Source organism: Ananas comosus, linkage group 8, assembly GCF_001540865.1.
Source record: "Ananas comosus cultivar F153 linkage group 8, ASM154086v1, whole genome shotgun sequence".
NCBI classification, from domain to species: domain Eukaryota; kingdom Viridiplantae; phylum Streptophyta; class Magnoliopsida; order Poales; family Bromeliaceae; genus Ananas; species Ananas comosus.
Window position 1 is genome coordinate 9,953,103 of NC_033628.1, and position 19,479 is coordinate 9,972,581.

The following is a 19,479-nucleotide window of genomic DNA, read 5'->3' on the forward strand; positions in this document are numbered from 1 at the left end:
AGTTAAATCATCTGCCCTTTTGAAAGTAAAAAAAAAAATTAAAAAAAAAAACATTTGAACATGAGGGGTGATTTTTATTAGAAGTTATTGAACTCTTTTTTGCACTTACAGTTCAAATATAAGCTGTTATTAGATTTGCTCTGTCTCTCGTATTAGATGCTCATTATTTTTACTTTTGTTAGATGAGAAGGAAGGAAATAAAAATAAAAATATTGTCCCATTCTTGTTTCCAGAACTGAACAAATATTAAACATGAGGAAATTAAGATGGGATATGATCAAGCCGAGTTTTTTATTAGGTTTAATTTGTTAACCTCAGATCTAGAGTCAAGTTTTCTTTTTTTTTCAAAAAAAACTCCAATTACAAACTAGAACTAATATAGTAAACGATATTAGGATTTTTTTTTTTTTCACTACCAAATCAATGACAATTAATTCATAACCTGCTAATTGAAATATTTTTTTGCCACGTGTGAAATGACTAGGATCTTATTGGGGTGTCTGATGTGCAATAAGAAGGGAACACTATGCCACACTTCAGTTTACACTCTCTGGGAGATGAGTCGACTTACAGGAGACACAATACGTGCGAAGGAACTAAAGACAATTGCCTGCATCTGGTAGGTAATTTAGCTCAAACGGAACAGACGTATCTTTCAAAAGAAAAAACATTCGCTAAAGCAGATGTTAATAGACGTCCGTATGGTGCGGGATCAGTCAAGTAGATTTGGTATAACGTAAATATTCCTCTTGACGGCCTCCAGTAGCGCGGTTTCTCTTCAGGTGGCAAGGCTTTTCTTCGTCCTTCTTTCCACTTGTACTATGGGAGGGATCCTTCTTCTCCTCCTTCTGTTTTTCCTTCCATGTGTTTTCTTTTTCTCCTTTTCCCCTTCAAATTTACTAGAGACCTGGCAGTCTCTCTCGGTAGTCAAATTCATTATCTAAATGAATGAAGTGATAGCATACTACCATTCTCTCAAAAAAAAAAAAAAAAAAACTAAATTACACCTGTGCACTTTTAGATACTTATTGTTTTTAGCATTGTTAAATGAGTAAGAAGAAAAATAGTCTCATTCTTGTTTTCAGTGATGAACGGACTGAAAATTAGACATGAGAAGATTAAGATGGGATAGAATCGAGCCGCGTCTCCTTGCACTACCAAATCAATAACAATTAATTCATAACCTGCTAATTAAAATATAATTTTTTTTTAGAGTGAAAGGTTGCATGATATTTATTTTGTTTATTTTTTTATAAATAAATTTAATTAAAAATATAAAATAATTAGACTTTGAACTTGGCATATAGAATACCAACTATCAATCTTCTACCCGCTGTTAACTCAACTGTAGTTGGCATCTTTCCCACATTTTAATATTTTTCTTTTGAAATGCATTGGGGTCTATACACCGTAAGAAATTACAAAGCAATGCACAAAGGGTAAACTTCAAATAGCTTCTTCGTGGTTTCGCACTTTTTCACTTTAGTACCATATGGTTTAAAGTGTAACAATTTAGTACCCTGTGGTTTTATTTTTCTTTTTTTGTCAGTTCCTCCATTAATATTTTATTAAATTGTATACAAAAAATTTTAGATACTACATCTAGGTTTATCGAATATTTATTTTAATATCTTTTAGTTTTAACTTTATCATGATTTAGCGAAAAAAATTAGTGAAAGGAGATAATAAAAAGAGAAAAATGAAACCATAATGTACTAAATTGATACACTTTAAATTACAGGATACTAAAATAAAAAAGTATAAAACTACAAAAGTGATATTTAAAGTTTTTCCGTACACAAATGCATACTACACGTTACTACAGACACCACTTGGTTTACTTTTTACTACTGTGCAGCTGATCATCAAGCTCTCATTTATTCATTTTCTAAACACTTTCATTTTATTTGCGACAAATTTCTAGGCAACAATATTTGGTACTAAATCAATTGATCGAGGTATTAGCATTCCAGATGGCCTGGAGCTCCTTCAAAAACTCTACCAGCTTGTCGACTTCTGGGATCAGTTCCTTCACGATCGCGACAGAGCAGAACCGCTCCGCCCATTCAGCTAAGAGAGGAAACTTCGTCCTGTCAATGAGTTTCATATCCAATATCTTCTCTATCGCCTTCACCCACCCCAAAAAGCTCCCGAGAACAATGTCGAGGTAGCCCACACTATCTCCGCCGAAGAAAGGCTTTTCTTTGAAGCTTTTCTCATAAGCCTCTTCTAGTAAAGTAAGTCCTGCGAACGATTGTTCTACAGGTTCTGCTTTATCTTTTTCTGTCTTTGCTTCTATAATCTCTGCTTTTGTAATATCTCTTGTGACGGGAAACCACTGCATTTAAAGAGAAGTGGGTATACGGAAGAAAACTTCATAAAACTTTTCAATTTATTGCAATATCAAAAAAAGCCTTTTCGCTTAAAATATTTATTGATTTTGCACCTTTATATATCTAATCCACTTTTTAGGATTTTTCAGATTTGATCTTTTTTTAAAAAAATAACCAAACTATACCATTGTACTTTTCAAAATATTTAATGTGTATACCTTTTATATATCATTTGTACTTCTCAAAATATTTAATGTCTATAACTTTTATACAATTTGAAGGAGGGATAGTTTGGCCATGTTTTTGAAAAGACAAGCCAAATATGTAAAATCTTAAAAAGTTGATCAGATTGATTTGCAAAAATGCAAAATTTATAAATTCTTTTATACCAAAAAAAGACTTTCAAACAATAACCAACATTCTAAAAAAGTTAGAATTGAAATATTATACACCACTATTCAAAATTCTGTAATTGAGACTTAAATTCAAAATCCTTCCAAATCCGAGGCCGTGCCTTATTATTAGATCCCAATGGCTTAGCTATTAGAGGTAGCAAATCATGTAGATCTTATTGTTCTACGTGATCGAAGCAATTTTTGCTGAAGCAAAAGTAGGAGCAAACAAAATTCCAAGCTTAGAATAACATACCTTGTCATCTATATAGCCGGCCCAAAAGTGCGCGATGGCGCGATCGTATGGATCAGATGGAAGCAACGAGGGCCCAGTTCCGGCCCAAACTTCGTCGATGTATTGGAGGATGATCGCGGATTCGCAAATTGGCCGATCCTTGTGGATCAAAACTGGCACCTTCTTGTACACTGGATTGGATTTGAGGAGGAGCTCACTCTTATTTTCCCAAATCTCTTGCTCCAGATACTCGTAGCTAACCCCCTTGAGTTCTAAAGCAATTTGTACTCTAAGAACGAAGGGGCTGGGCCATGCTCCAAGGAGCTTCACTTCATCTCCTGACCCTGCCATATTATGTGGGAAATAGTTTCCCCTACAAGATAGAAGAGTTAATTAAGTAAACAATATTATAGAGGTGGGCAACGAATTTGCTGTGGATTCTGGAGCTTGTGTTGATGTGGGTATTTATAGAGATAAGAGAGGTGTGAAATGAGTGGTTGGGTAGGTTAGGTTGTATGACGTTGTGGGGGTTTGGCGAACAGAAATGTTATTTGTACATTCAGGTACCGTTTGAGTCGGATATAAATAAGAACTAGCTATTATAGGAATAGATACAAGTATAGGATAAGCAAAATAGCGTTTGGATAAAAATTGAATTATTTCCGGGAATAAGAAAAATAACGTTTGAATAGATAATATGGAATAAGAAAAATAGTGAATAGTTATATATAGAAAATTGAAGTATTAGTAAGAATAATTATACCGGTTTATTTCAGAGACCCGAGAACCACTATTCTCAGATAGTAAATATAGATATAGATGTAGATATAAATTATTTAAAAATTTTTGAAAAGATATATCATTAATATTTTTAATTCTTTTTTCTAATTTTCTACCCGTCGCATCGCACGGGTTACTACACTATTAGTCATTAATTGATCCAGCAGAAGAAAATATTACTTGAATAAAGAAAATATTACTTGAATAAATTACATTACTAGGCCCCAAACTTTTGAGTTAGCACTTTAGTTTTTATCTGAGATTAAAAATTATTGCTCATTTCTAATTCAACTATTTATTCGTACTATAAACTTATCACTTTTTCATCCATCTCATATTTTTAATTTAAAAATCTAATTTTTAAATTAAAAATAATAACTAGATATATGGTACGATTGAAACATGAGATGAAGAAATATTAGATAAACACGGGATGTGTAACTGTTAAAATACACATGCTGTCGATTCTCTTTATATATATATATATATATATATATATAGAGAGAGAGAGAGAGAGAGAGAGTTGAGCTAGAATATTCTCAAAAGCACGAAGGGGTGGTGCTTTTGAGTTTTTAACCATTAGATTGAGAGATGTAGGATTGAGATGATGGTGGTAGGTGATTGTAGGTGATGGTAGATAGAATAGTGTTTGACCCAAGAGGTATTAGTAATGAAGGAATAGATTCAAGGATTATAAACTTAGAAGCACCAAGGGGTTGTGCTTCTAAAGATATTCTAGCTTAATTTTATATATATATATATAGCCCGGCTACTATACTATTATAAATACATACAATCATCGCTTTCGTACTCATAAGTTATTTTCGATGATAGAGCTTCCGAATCGACGATCCATACTGTTAAACATTATCTAGAGCATTTAAAACTTCTAAAAATCAAATTTTATAATTTTTCGATATCATTTACCTTACGATCAAAAGCTGACAAAATTGAAAATTTTTAACGACCGGTATGGGATACTTGCTAGTTTAATGGTGTAAAAGAATAGAAATAGGTTGAATTTTTGATAGAAAATTCTATTCACTACCTAAATAAAGGTGAATAACTCCGATCTTAAATTGAAGGGCCCGATCATCCATTTTTAGGATGTCGTTCGATTTTGACCATTCATTTTATACACGCTTGATAGACTTTATGATAATTTAGAAAAATTACGAAATATATTTTCTAAAAGTTTCAAATACTCTAAATCATATTTAACGGTGTGAATCGTCCATTCGAAAGCCCTAACATAAAAAATAACTTATGAGTACGAAAGGCTCTATACTTATAAGAGTATAGTAACCCTACTTTATATATATATATATATATATATAGAGAGAGAGAGAGAGAGAGAGAGAGAGAGAGTTGAGCTAGAATACTCTCAAAAACACCATGAAGATGGAGCTTTTGAGTTTTTAAACATTGGATGAAGAGATATGAGGTTGAGATGATGGTGGTAGGTGGTGGTAGTTGAAATAGTGTTTGATCCAAAGGCTATTAGTAATCAAGGAGTAGATCCAAGAGCTAGAAACTTAGAAGCACGAAGGGGTCAATGTGAGGTTCGTCTCACTAGTTTTAGCCGACCTTATGATAGCCGCACTCCACCTAGCTACAATGGGTCATCATCTGGAAAGATGCGCTCTACCCGCTGTATAATTCTGGCTCACCTACAACAGGTCATCATCCGGAAAGCTGCGCTCTACTCGCTATATAATTCTGACTCAGTCGAGACTCATCTCATACTTTGTACTGGTGATTAGCTTTGAAATCAATTGTAATACCCAACTATTCTAATCCTATGCCCTTTTGAAAGTAAAAAAAAAAAATTAAAAATTAAAAAAAAGAAGCATTTGGACATGAAGGGTGATTTTTATGAGAAGTTATTGAACTCTTTTTTGCACTTATAATTCAAACATAAGCTATTATTAGATTTGCTCTGTCTCTCGTATTTATCTTACTATTATGAAAAAGAAATTTATGCTGAATCACATCTGTGCACTTTTAGATGCTTATTATTTTTACTTTTGTTAAATGAGAAAGGAAGGAAATAAAAGTAAAAATATCGTCTCATTCTTTTTTTCTTCTTTTTTTTTTAAGAGAGAGATAGATAGTATACTACCCGCTTCGTTTATTTCTTTTAGAAATAAACTTAGCTAAAAATGCCAATCAACTAGAATTCGAATTTGGAAACTTGGATACCAACTATCAAATCTTTTGCCACTTGCGTCAGGACCTGACAGTCTCATTCTTGTTTCCAGTGATGAACTAAACAAATATTAAACATGAGGAAATTAAGACGGGATCTGATCAAGCCGAGTTTTTTAATGAGTTTTTTATTACGTTTAATTTGTTAACTTCAGATCCAGAGTCAAGTTTTTTTTTTTTAAAAAAAAAACTCCAATTACAAACTAGAACCAATATAGTAAACCACATTAGGATGTTTTTTTTTTTTTTTTTTTTTTTGAAAGCCTTGACCCCAAGGGATGTCAGATCCGTCACAAATACGGAAANAGAGAGAGAGAGAGAGAGAGAGAGAGAGAGAGAGAGAGAGAGAGAGAGAGTGTTGAGCTAGAATATTCTTAAAAGCACCATGAAGATGGTGCTTTTGAGTTTTTAGACATTGGATGAAGAGATATGAGGTTGAGATGATGGTGGTAGGTGGTGGTAGGTGAAATAGTGTTTGACCCAAAAGCTATTAGTAATCAAGGGGTAGATCCAAGGGTTAGAAACTTAGAAGCACCAAGGGGTCAATGTGAGGTTCGTCTCACTAGTTTTAGCCGACCTTATGACAACCGCACTCCACCTAGCTACAACGGGTCATCATTTGGAAAGATGCGCTCTACCGGCTGTATAATTCTGGCTCACCTACAACAGGTCATCATCTGGGAAACTGCGCTCTACCCGTTATATAATTCTGGCTCAGTCGAGACTCATCTCATACTTTCGACTGGTGATTAGCTTTGAAATCAATTGTAATACCCAACTACTCTAATCCTATGCCCTTTTGAAAGTAAAAAAAAAAATTTAAAAATTTAAAAAAAAGAAGCATTTGCAAATGAAGGGTGATTTTTATGAGAAGTTATTGAACTCTTTTTTGCACTTATAGTTCAAACATAAGCTATTATTAGATTTGCTCTGTCTGTCGTATTTATCTTACCATTATGAAAATAAAAAAAATATACTGAATCACATCTGTGCACTTTTAGATGCTTATTATTTTTACTTTTGTTAAATGAGAAAGGAAGGAAATAAAAATAAAAATATTGTCTCATTCTTTTTTTCTTTTTTTTTAAGAAAGAGATAGATAGTATGCTACCCGCTTCGTTTATTTCTTTTAGAAATAAACTTCGCTAAGAATGCGAATCAACTAGAATTCGAACTTGGAAACTCGGATACCAACTATCAAGTCCCTTGCCACTTGCGTCCGGGACGTTCTCATTCTTGTTTCCAGTGATGAACTAAACAAATATTAAACATGAGGAATTAAGACGGGATCCGATCAAGCCGAGTTTTTTAATGAGTTTTTTATTATGTTTAATTTGTTAACTTCAGATCCAAAGTCAAGTTTTTTTTTAAAAAAAAAAAAGAACTCCAATTACAAACTAGAACCAATATAGTAAACCACATTAGGCTGTTTTTTTTTTTTTTTTCCCGTTCACTACCAAATCAATGACAATTAATTCATAATCTGCTAATTGAAATGTTTTTTTTTTTTAGACAAAAGTAGAATGATACATGTTTAGTTTATTTATTTTGAAAATAAATTTAACTAAAAATAAAAAATAATTAGACTTAAAACTTAGCACATGGATCTGATACCAACCATCAAGTCAAAAGGCCATTTATTTAGTCTGTAATTGGCATCTTTCACACTTTCTAATATTTTCTTTTTGAAATGTTTTGGGGTCTTTATACTGCAAGAAATTACATAGCAACACACAAATGCATGCCACACATGCTACAGATACTACTTGGTCTATTTTTACTACTATATTTGTAGCTGATCATCAAACTCCCATTTATTCATTTCCCAAACACTTTGCTTTTATTCGCAACATATTTTCTTGCTATAATATTCGGATATTAAATCAGTTGCCCGAGGTATTAGCATTCCGGATAGCCTGGAGCTCCTTCCAAAACTCTACCAGCTTGTTGGTTTCTGGGGTCAATTCCTTCACTATCGTGATGGCGGAGAAGCGCTGCGCCCATGCAGCTAAGAGAGGGAATTTTGTCTCGTCGATGAGTTTGATACCTGATATCTTCTCTATCGTCTTCTCCCAGCATAGGGCGCTCCCAAAAACAATATCGAGATAGCCAACATTGTCTCCGCCGAAGAAGGGTTTTCCTTTAGAGCTTTTCTCGTAAGCCTCTTCTAATAAATTGAGTCCTGTTAATGATTGCTCTACAGCTTCTGCTTTCTCTTCTTCCGTCTTTGCTTTCATAATCTTTGTCGAAGAAGGAAACCACTGCATATAATTAAACAAAGGTGGGGATAGTGAAGAAAATTTCATAAGACCTTCTTATTTATAGCAATATCATGCCTTACCACTGGATCCAACAGCTTAGTTTCATGGGTCAAAATTTAGATGCTATATTTACGCTTTTTTTTTACAAATCCAAACGCCCTACTCAACCAAATTATTGACTCTTGCTGAAGCAGAAGCAAAAATAGGACCAAACAAATACCAAGCCTAGAATAGCATACCTTTTCATCAACATAGCCGGCCCAGAAGCGCGCGACGGCGCGTTCGTATGGATCCGAGGGGAGAATCGAGGGCCCAATTCCGGCCCAAACTTCGTCGATGTATTGGAGGATGATCGTGGACTCGCAAATGGGCCGACCCTTGTGGATCAAAACCGGCACCTTCTTGTGCACGGGGTTGTATTTGAGGAGGAGCTCGCTCTTATTTACCCAGACCTCTTGCTCCAAGTACTCGTAGCTCACCCCCTTGAGCTCCAAAGCAATTTGTACTCTATGCACGTAGAGGCTAGGCCATTCTGCAAGGAGCGTCACTTTATCTCCTGACCCTGCCATATTATATGCCGAATAGTTTTCCTGTAAGATGGAGAAGAGTTATGTAAACAATTATATGGAGATGGGCAACAAATTTGGCGTGGTTTTGGGGTTTATGTTGATGTGGGTATTTATAGAGAGGTATGAGAGGAGTGGTTGGACATATAGGTGAGGAAATGTGTGGACTATGACTTTGTGGCGGCTTATTGAAGAAAAATATTATTTGTACAACCAAAAACTTATTATTATCCAAAAATGTGCAATAGGCTTCTCCTTAAATGGGGGCAAAGAGGTGGGCCCATTTTTTTCCATTTCTCTCGCTCTCACCTAACACTTTTTCATTTTTTTTTTTTTTCCTCTCTCAGCACTTTTTTTGGGATTAATTTTAGACTAATTTGCATAAAAAATTCACTAATTTTGAGCTTTTGCAAAAGTTGACCATATTTTTTATTTTTGCAAATTCGGGCCGAATTTTTAGAAGGATAATCAAACTATTCTTTTTTCAAAATACATAAAAATTATATGCTTTAAAAACCTAGAAAAATACAACTACTAAGACATTAAGTGTAAAACTTATTGAAAATAACAACTATTAAGCCATAATTATATATACCTTTCTTGTGAAACGAGAATTCTCATTCAAAACAAAATAAAAAGAATAAAGTATAATTAATAAGATGAAAAAGTGCAACATCCTCTCAAATAGTGCAACATGCTCTTCCAAATAGTGCAATATTTATATAAATAGTGCAACATTTGCATTGTTAATACACATTTTGCATAATTTTTACACTAAATTACGTACAGTTTATAATATAATATATTATAACATACTATAAAAATTATATAATATATGTACGAATCGTGCAAATTTTACACTATTTGTACAGATATTTACACTATTTGTGTACATATTGTACTATTATGAGAGGATATTGCACCATTTAGATGTGTGTTGCACTTTTTCTTTTTGAAAATTAAATTTCATTGCGTATTAAATAAAGTGTCAAATTTCTTGTAAATGACAACTGCAAAGCCATAATTCTATATACCTTTCTCGTGAAACGAAAAACCTCATTCAAGACAAAATAAAAAGAATAAAGAATAATTAATAAGATGAAAGAGTGCAACATCCTCTTAAATAGTGCAACATGTTTTTCCAAATAGTGCAATATCTGTATAAATAGTGTAACATATGTATTATTAATATTCATTTTACATGATTTTTACACTAAATTACGTACAGTTTAGTATATTACGCGAAAATAATATAATATATTATAATATACTATAAAAATTATACAATATAAGAGGATGTTGCACCATTTAGATATGTGTTACACTTTTTTTTTTTAAAATTAAATTTTATTGCATATTAAATAAAGTGTTAAATTTTTTAGAAATGACAACTGTTAAACCCTAATTACATGTACCTTTTTCGTGAAACGAAAAATTTCATTCAAGACAAAATAAAAAGAATAAAAAATAATTCAGGATATGCTTTAACGTTGTGATGGTAGGTTACGAGTCAAGCATGCGTGCGTCCTTTTTTATTCAGGATCTGCTTTTGTTTCGTCATTGCTGTTGTGTGCTAATTTGTCATTATTTGGTCAATTTTAGGAGTAAAAAGTTTTAAATAAATGCACTACTAGTCCCCGAACTTTTTGTCAGCTTCCTAAGTAATCTCTGAATGGAGTTACAGACGCGTTGACGGACATTTAATTTTGACATTCAAGATCTTAAAATTTTTGCTAACATTTCTAAGTTAGCGCCCAAACTTTTAAAAATATTTTATTTTAGTCCTTATCATAGATAACCCTAAAGTGAGATATACATCCATTCTGTCTTAAGATCATTCTTTTCACATTAATTTTTTAAAATTTTACTAAAAATTAATTTAATTTTTATCTACTCTTAAATTAACGGTGTAAGATATACAACTTTTCGAGGTGTACAAAAGCATTTTCCAAAAAATTATTGCTTGCACGTAGTTCATCTGCTTGTTCTTACATGATAAATTTATTATTTCTTCATTCATCTTAGACTTATAATTTAAAATTTTTGACTTTTTACTTTTACCAAATTGTAACTCAATAGGCAATATTGAAATATGTGATTGAAAATATAGTCGGGAAATGCATGATGCATACACGTACAGATGCGGAGAGCGTAGGCAATTATTTATATATCTTCTAACAGAAAATATATATAGAAATTAAAATGAAACTCTTTTAAGAATTTAAGAACCAATATTGTCAAAATTGAAAGTTTGAGCATCAACGTACATGTGGCTGAAGATTCAGAAACCAATAGCGCAATTTATCCAAATATTTTTCTATTATTATTTATTATTATTATTATTTTGAGAGAGAAGGTTTTGACTAATGTCGTTAATGTCACGATTGCTGTCCGGACAACCTTACCCTACTAATTTCAAATTGTTAATGCCTTAGTTTTGGTGATAATATTTTATTTTAAAACATTATTTGCCCAGAATTTTGGGCTCAAATTGATAATTTTTAAATTTAAAAAAAAAAAACAATGACTTGGATGGCACTTGGATGGCCCAATCGGATGTTACCTTAGCTCTACATTATAGTCAATATTTTAAAATTTTAGTAGGATAAGGATTCGAAAATATTATTGATTGCTGGTCCAATCAGTGGGCTAACCACTCGTTGAACGAGTGAAATTGTTATAAATATTTAATTATTATTTTAATTTTATTATATAAATAATATAATATATTATTATTTTAATATCGTACTTAATTATTATAAAAAAATTAATTTTTAAATTAAATTAAGTAGATATAAAATTTTAAATTTTACATTTTAGATAATTAATTTGTACTGATAAAAAATAAAATTAGCTGAGTTAATTTTAAATTCTAAAGTTTTAATGTAATTTGATGAAAAAATTTAGCTGGTTTAATAAAAACAAGACTACTCACGGGTTCAATCGAATCGCTAGTTCAACTATTCAAATTAAATAAAATATCGAAATAAAAGCCCTTTCTATTTTTGTTTCTCTTTTTTGTGTTTTTTCTAATCCTTTTTTCTTGTAAAAATTTCTTTCTTTTTGAATTTTATGGTCCAATTTATAGTGATTTAAAGTCTCTTTATCGTGTTTAAACATGATGATTGAATTACTATTTTTTTTTATATTTTTTATCACCCTTTAAGTTAAAAAAAAAATGTTTAAAATATAGATATGAATACAGTAATTCAATCACTCGTATTCAACTTTAAAATACCAATATGATGCTCGTGTAGGAAAAAAAAGGATCCTTTATGCAAATATAAATTTACTAGAACCATTTAAAAAAAAAAATTTGAGAGGATTAAATATTAAAAAAAAAGTCCAAAAAAAAATTCTCCTCCTAACTTTTGTTTCTTTTTTCTTTTCTTTTCTTTTCTTTACTCTCCAGTCTCCATCCAAATGAAGTGTCAAAAGAACCACTTATTCTAATTCTAAAAATAAAAAAATAAAAAATATTTATTAAATTCCTGTATTGCAATATTCATTACCATATAAAAAAAATAAAAATTAATTTCATACAGATCCATGCAAATATAGTAAATTGTAAATATATCCCTATAAAATTTAACTTTCATAAATTGTTTCTGCAAAAGTCTGATATTTTCAAATATATTCCAACCGTTAGGATCTGTTTAAAAAATATATAATTAACAATAGATAAAATACTTAACCGTAGTTAGTTAATGAGATGAATTGATCTTCTTACCCCTCTTCAATTAATAATTTAGACTCTCGAATGGGCATATTTGTAATAGCAAAAAGGTCATTTCACTTATAAAATAAACAGTTATTTAACAATAACAAATTAAAGCAAGACTTTTACAGAAATAATATATGAAAGTTGAACTATTTAAAGATATATTTGTAATTCACTTTGTTTAAAGAAATCTGTATGAAATTAACTTACCCCTCTTCAATTAATAATTTAGACTCTTGAATGGGCATATTTGTAATAGCAAAAAGGTCATTTCACTTATAAAATAAACAGTAATTTAACGATAACAAATTAAAGCAAGACTTTTATAGAAATAATATGTGAAAGTTGAACTATTTAAAGAATATATTTGTAATTTACTGTGTTTAAAGAAATCTGTATGAAATTAATCTAAAATACAATCACACAAACACACGTCAAAAGATAAGAAGATTACACAAACGCACGCTACGACAATTAATTAACACACATGCCATGGAAACAATAATCTATCTTTATTACAACGAAACGCGATCATCAAACTGATCACTAAAAAAGTTTATTCAATTTCTCAAACCATATACCACACTCTCCCCTGCCACCGCCACTTCCCCTCCTACGTACTACCAAACTTGCGAATGCAAATCAGTTAGCCGCGGCAGCATTCATCCTGGCCTGAACTTCTTTTGCATACTCCATCAGCTTCCCGGCTTCCGGCATCAGCTTCTTCACCACCGCTGCAGCGCGAAAGCGCTCCGCCCACGCCATCAAGAGCGGAAACTTCGCGTTGTCGAGGAGTTTGATGCCGCGCATGATCTCGATCACCTCGATCCAGCGCAAGGAACTCCCGAGAACGATGTCGAGGTAGCCCACATCGTCGCCGCCGAAAAAGCGCTTCCCTCTGGAGCTCTTCTCGTAAGCTTCCTCTAAAAGCTCGAGTCCTAAAATGGCTTGTTCTGCTGCAGCCGCGTTCTCCTCGTCTGTTTTACCTCTTATAAGTCCAACTAAACTTGGGCCAAACTGCATATTTTTAAAGCACGGAATGGAAATGATCAGTTTAAACTAATAAAATACGATGATAATCATTAGAAAATATATATAAAACTAAGGACTATTAAAAACTAACATGTAATTAAATCACCGCAAGTAACTTTTAAGTGAGAGAAACAGCTACAAATTACTGTAACTTTTTCTGCTTACATGGAAACAAACAATCTCTTATTAAACTCTATTGGTAGCATATTGCTTCATTCATCTTAGACTTATAATTTAAAATTTTTGACTTTTTACTTTACCAAAATTGAACTCAATAGGCAATATTGAAATATGTGATTGAAAATATATCGGGAATGCATGATGCATACACGGTACAGATGCGGAGACGTAGAGCAATTATTTTATATATCTCTAACAGAAAATATATATAGAATTAAAATGAAACTCTTTAAGAATTTAAGAACCAATATTGTCAAAATTGAAAGTTTGAGCATCAACAGTACATGTGGCTGAAGATTCAGAAACCAATAGCGCAATTTATCAAATATTTTTCTATTATTATTTATTATTATTATATTTTGAGGAGAAGGTTTTGACTAATGCGTTAATGTCACGCATTGCTGCTCCGGACAACCTTACCTCTACTAATTCAAATTGTTAATGCCTTAGTTTTGTGATAATATTTTATTTTAAAACATGCGTTGATGAACATTTAATTTTGACATTTGAGATCTTAAAACTTTTGCAAACATTTCAAGTTAGCGCCCAAACTTTTAAAAATATTTTATTTTAGTTCTTATCATAGATAAAAAAAATTAGAGCAATGCTACAGTTACACCCTAAAGTGAGATATACATCCATTCTATCTTAAAATCATTCTTATTATATTAATTTTTTTAAAATTTTACTAAAAATTAATTCAATTTTTATCTACTCTAAAATTGCAGGTGTAAGATGTACACAACTTTTTGAGGTGTACAAAAGCATTTTCCAAAAAATTATTGCTTGCACGTAGTTCATCTGCTTGTTCTTACATGGTAAATTTATTATTTCTTCATTCATCTTAGACTTATAATTTAAAATTTTTGACTTTTTACTTTTACCAAATTGTAACTCAATAGGCAATATTGAAATATGTGATTGAAAATATAGTCGGGAAATGCATGATGCATACACGTACAGATGCGGAGAGCGTAGGCAATTATTTATATATCTTCTAACAGAAAATATATATAGAAATTAAAATGAAACTCTTTTAAGAATTTAAGAACTAATATTGTCAAAATTGAAAGTTTGAGCATCAAAGTAAATGTGGCTGAAGATTCAGAAACGAATAGCGCAATTTATCCAAATATTTTTCTATTATTATTTATTATTATTATTATTTTGAGAGAGAAGGTTTTGACTAATGGCGTTAATGTCACGATTGCTGTCCGGACAACCTTACCCTACTAATTTCAAATTGTTAACGCCTTAGTTTTGGTGAATATTTTATATATATATATATAATTTTATTTATAAAATATATTCATTTATTATATATTTATTATATATAGTATTTTATTTTTATATAAAAATATTATTATATAATATTTTATTTATAATCATAATATAGTTTGTTATTTTTGTTACATAATTAGCTTAATTTTATATTTCTTTATTCATATATTCTTAAAAAATATGAGTATTTATACTAATAGTATAAATTTTGAGAGAAAAAAATTTAATTTAATAGCCGAATTTTTAATTTCGAATTTTTAATTGGTGAACGTATAATATCTGTATAAATCACGTATCCGAATAATTACCGAATCCGTTTTTTAGCCGTATTTTTCAACGAATTTAAAAATTAGAAAACGAATTTTAATCGAATTATATCCGTACCGAATTTTTGCCGAATCCGAATTAACTAACTATGAGTAATACAAGAGCATCGTGCTATTAGGCAAAGCGGTAGAGTACTGCACCTTAGATGGTTAAAATCTAGTTACTCCTTATTGAACGGGCACTATAAGTAATTATAGAAAAATAATTTGGGTATTAATTTCTTTAATGAGTCATTTTTACGTCGTTAAACAAACAAACAACTTATATATGAGATAAAATATTGTCAATTTTTAAATTTTTTGTTCAAAAATTTTTTTATAAAATTTAATGTTTAAAACCCAGATTAGGGTGTCGTTATTATGAGTCAACAATTTTTCGAGTCAAAGTATGCTTTCGTACTTTTCCATTTAGGATTTGCTCTTGTTTCGTCGCTGCTGTTGTATGCTAATTTGTCATTAATTGGTCCAGCAGAAGAAAATATTACTTGAATAAAGAAAATATTACTTGAATAAATTACATTACTAGGCCCCAAACTTTTGAGTTAGCACTTTAGCTTTTATCTGAGATTAAAAATTATTGCTCATTTCTAATTCAACTATTTATTCGTACTATAAACTTATCACTTTTTCATCCATCTCATATTTTTAATTTAAAAATCTAATTTTTAAATTAAAAATAATAACTAGATATGTGGTACGATTGAAACATGAGATGAAGAAATATTAGATAAACACGGGATGTGTAACTGTTAAAATACACAGGATGTCGATTATCTTTATATATATATATATAGAGAGAGAGTTGAGCTAGAATACTCTCAAAAGCAGCAAGGGGATGGTACTTTTGAGTTTTTTAACCATTGGATTGAGAGATGTAGGATTGAGTAGGTGGTGGTAGGTGGTGGTAGGTAGAATAGTGTTTGACCCAAGGGGTATTAGTAATTAAGGAGTAGATCCAAGGGCTAAAAACTTAGAAGTATCAAGGGGTTGTGCTTCTAAAAGTATTCTAGCTCAATTATATATATATATATATATAGAGTCCAGCTACTATACTATCAGTAGTACGGGGCCTCCCGTGCTACCAAGTTGGTTTTGATGATGCGGCTTCCAAATCGACGATCGGCTCCATTAGACTTGATCTACAATATTAAAAGTATGTGGAAACTAAATTTCATAATTTTTCGATATTATTTGACTAGTAATTAAAAGATCTCAAAATTAACCATTTTAACGGCCGATGTGGCGTGTTTGTGAGTTTAACGGTGTAAAACAATTCAAATCCGATGAAAATTTTACAGAAAATTTTTTTCACTATTTAGAGTAAGATCAATATATCTATATCTGATCTTGAATTTAAATCTTTTATCATCATTTTTTATGAGATTTTTATTTTCAGCCGTTCAATTTTAGACTATATGTTTGATAGGTAAATGATATCGAAAAATTATGAAATTTAGTTTCCAAAGACTTTTAATAGTGTAGATCAAGTCTAATGGAGCGGATCGTCGATTTGGAAGCCGCATCATCAAAAACAACTTGGTAGCACGGGAGGTCCCGTGCTACCGATAGTATAGTAGACGAACTCTATATATATATAGAGAGAGAGAGAGAGAGAGAGAGAGGGCCGGTATGCTTATGGAAGCACGGAGCCCTCCGTGCTTCCAAGTTGTTTTCGATGTTAGGACTTTCGAATTGACGATCGGCTCCATTAGAGTTGATCTAGAGTATTTGAAGTATCTAGAAAATAAATTTTGTGATTTTTCGATATCATTTGCCTAGTGATCGAAGTGGCTCAAAATCAATAATTTTAATGGCTGTGGTGAGCCAGNACTCATGTAATTAATAATTAATTATGTGTACCTTATCATCAATGTAACTGACCCAAAAGCACGCGATCGCCCGCTCGTAGGGATCAGAGGGGAGAACAGCAGGTCCACCGGCACCCCAAACTTCGTCGATGTATTGGAGGATGATCGCGGACTCGCAAATGGGCCGATCCTTGTGGATCAAAACTGGCACCTTCTTGTACACGGGGTTGGATTTGAGGAGGAGCTCACTCTTGTTTTCCCCAAATTGTTGCTCCAGATACTCGTAGCTCACCCCCTTGAGTTCCAAAGCAATTTGTACTCTAAGTACGTAGGGGCTCACCCATTGTCCAAGGAGCTTCACTTCCTTTGCCATTTTTCTACAAAATGATTCCAAAAAAGTTAGGGAAAAGATGGGTTTTTTTTTTTAAGAAGTGCTAAATTTGGATGTGGCTTTGTTGAGTGCAAGAGCGTAAGGGGTATTTATACTGTGGAAAGAGGGAATATGTGAGAATTTTCTATTTAAAAAAGTAAAGGTCTTTAGCTTGGTCAGGTTATCATGAATATAATATAATATCTATAGGTGATTGTTTGTGGTTAAAGTGAGATTGTTAGCTTAATCTAAAATATATTTGAAGTGGTGTGAAACTGGTTTGGCCAAGTGACGATCGAGACCTGTAGGTATTATATCTGTATATTTTAAGCAAATTAAATGTGTATTTCTAACTGCTCGAATTTTGATATTAAAAATTAACACCAATTATATATCCAACAGAGACCACAAGTTTTAGTCTAATTATTCTGAAAAAAAATTGTAACAAGCTTTCGAAGGAATCAGTTAGCCAACTTCTAATATAATTTCGTAATAAAATTTTGATCGGCCATTCAAATTTTACGAGTTTGGTTCTAGAACATAGTTGGTTGAGTTATCCCACCCTGTAGGTATGGAGCAAATCCAAAAAAGCAAAGGAAAAGAGATAGATAGGAGAACCATTTACATCATATGCAGGCAAAATTATAATTTTTATACTAATATTCTTAAAACAATTTTACATGATAGAGGAGTTTAGGATTGATCCCAATATCATATTACCCGAAAAGTTCAATTTACAAAAAAAAAAAAAATTAATAATAAAAAATACTACCCCGGCCAAAATGCATTCAACAATTCTAATCCTAACTCAAGAGAAAAAATTATGGCTTTGAGTTGATTTGTGGATTAAATTAGGAGCAATTTCAAACACTTCCCTCAAAAATCATAAAATATCATGGATACATTTTCAAAATTGTCAATAATATTTTTGTTCCTATCAATTAATGAATTGTATCAAAAATTCCCTCCATTACAATAATTATGAATTTTGGATTAATTTATCCCTAGTTAACCTAATAATTATATATAAATATATATGTAATATCATGTTTCATCAAAAAGTACTTTGTTTTTGTTTATGGTTCAATTTATGAATGTATTTTTTGCGTAGTTAAATTTATTAATTTTTTATATATATCAATATCATATGGGTCTCATTTTAATCATAATAAATAATTAACTGAAACTAAAAGTATATTTTACTTTTTAGTGATTTTTTTTTTCTTTGGCTAAATTAATATGATTTTGTTTATTTACTATTTGTACCGTGCAGTTTGTTGCAAATTTGCAATTAACTAGTTTTAATTTGGTACAGTTTCAATTGTATTTGTAATGTTTTCGAACAAAATAATGTTTAAGATAATTAAAAAAGTATAAACGATAGATAATATGAAAAATAAAAATTTTATTTAGTTTTTCAATGAATTATTACCAATTTGGATATTTATGTTAGTTCTCTAAATTAGAGGAATATTTTTGATATTGACATTTTAAAGGATTATGTATGTAAATGGGGTCCGGCTACTGTACTATTATGAGTACGATCGTCCTCGTACTCATAAGTTGTTTTCGATGATAGAGCTTCCAAATTGACGATCCACACCGTTAAACGTTATTTACAGCATTTAAAACTTCTAAAAATCAAATTTTATAATTTTTCGACATCATTTACCTTATGATCAAGAGGTCACAAATTTGACAATTTTTAACGACCGGTATGGGATTCTTGCTAGTTTAACGGTATAAAAGAATCAAAATTTGTTGAATTTTTGATAGAAAATTCTATTCACTACATAAATAAAGATCAATAACTCCGATCTTGAATTGAAGGATCCGATCATGTTCTTTAACACTAGGTTGTGAATGAATCTAGAGTCATGTAAGCTAGATCGAGTGGCATCTAACCTAGTGTTAAATAATATAGGTTGTGAATGAATTTAGAGTCATATAAACTAGATCGAGTGGCATCTAACCTAGTATTATTGA

At 31.2% G+C, this 19,479-nt stretch overlaps 3 protein-coding genes across 3 annotated transcripts; all 3 read right to left on the bottom strand.

Moving 5' to 3' along the window:
• LOC109714292 (glutathione S-transferase U18-like) lies at positions 1,725-3,468 on the bottom strand. Its single transcript, XM_020238860.1, has 2 exons — positions 2,982-3,468; positions 1,725-2,338 (listed from the first exon to the last, which is right to left on the bottom strand). The coding sequence occupies exons 1-2, from the start codon at positions 3,309-3,311 to the stop codon at positions 1,946-1,948; spliced, it is 723 nt and encodes a 240-aa protein (XP_020094449.1). The 5' UTR covers positions 3,312-3,468; the 3' UTR covers positions 1,725-1,945.
• LOC109714296 (glutathione S-transferase U18-like) lies at positions 7,569-8,849 on the bottom strand. The gene is made up of 2 exons (XM_020238865.1): positions 8,449-8,849; positions 7,569-8,209 (listed from the first exon to the last, which is right to left on the bottom strand). Exons 1-2 carry the CDS (start codon positions 8,776-8,778, stop codon positions 7,832-7,834), a joined length of 708 nt encoding a protein of 235 aa, XP_020094454.1. The 5' UTR covers positions 8,779-8,849; the 3' UTR covers positions 7,569-7,831.
• Positions 12,877-17,586, bottom strand: LOC109714298 (glutathione S-transferase U18-like). The gene is made up of 2 exons (XM_020238869.1): positions 17,176-17,586; positions 12,877-13,513 (listed from the first exon to the last, which is right to left on the bottom strand). The coding sequence occupies exons 1-2, from the start codon at positions 17,494-17,496 to the stop codon at positions 13,139-13,141; spliced, it is 696 nt and encodes a 231-aa protein (XP_020094458.1). The 5' UTR covers positions 17,497-17,586; the 3' UTR covers positions 12,877-13,138.

Excerpts from the sequence above, each read along its gene's own strand:
- LOC109714292 (XM_020238860.1), bottom strand. The coding sequence starts at position 3,311 with ATGGCAGGGTCAGGAGATGAAGTGAAGCTCCTTGGAGCATGGCCCAGC. Across the intron at positions 2,339-2,981 it reads CCGGCTATATAGATGACAAG|TGGTTTCCCGTCACAAGAGA; the intron begins GTATGTTATTCT and ends CTTTAAATGCAG.
- LOC109714296 (XM_020238865.1), bottom strand. The coding sequence starts at position 8,778 with ATGGCAGGGTCAGGAGATAAAGTGACGCTCCTTGCAGAATGGCCTAGC. Across the intron at positions 8,210-8,448 it reads CCGGCTATGTTGATGAAAAG|TGGTTTCCTTCTTCGACAAA; the intron begins GTATGCTATTCT and ends AATTATATGCAG.
- LOC109714298 (XM_020238869.1), bottom strand. The coding sequence starts at position 17,496 with ATGGCAAAGGAAGTGAAGCTCCTTGGACAATGGGTGAGCCCCTACGTA. Across the intron at positions 13,514-17,175 it reads TCAGTTACATTGATGATAAG|TTTGGCCCAAGTTTAGTTGG; the intron begins GTACACATAATT and ends AAAAATATGCAG.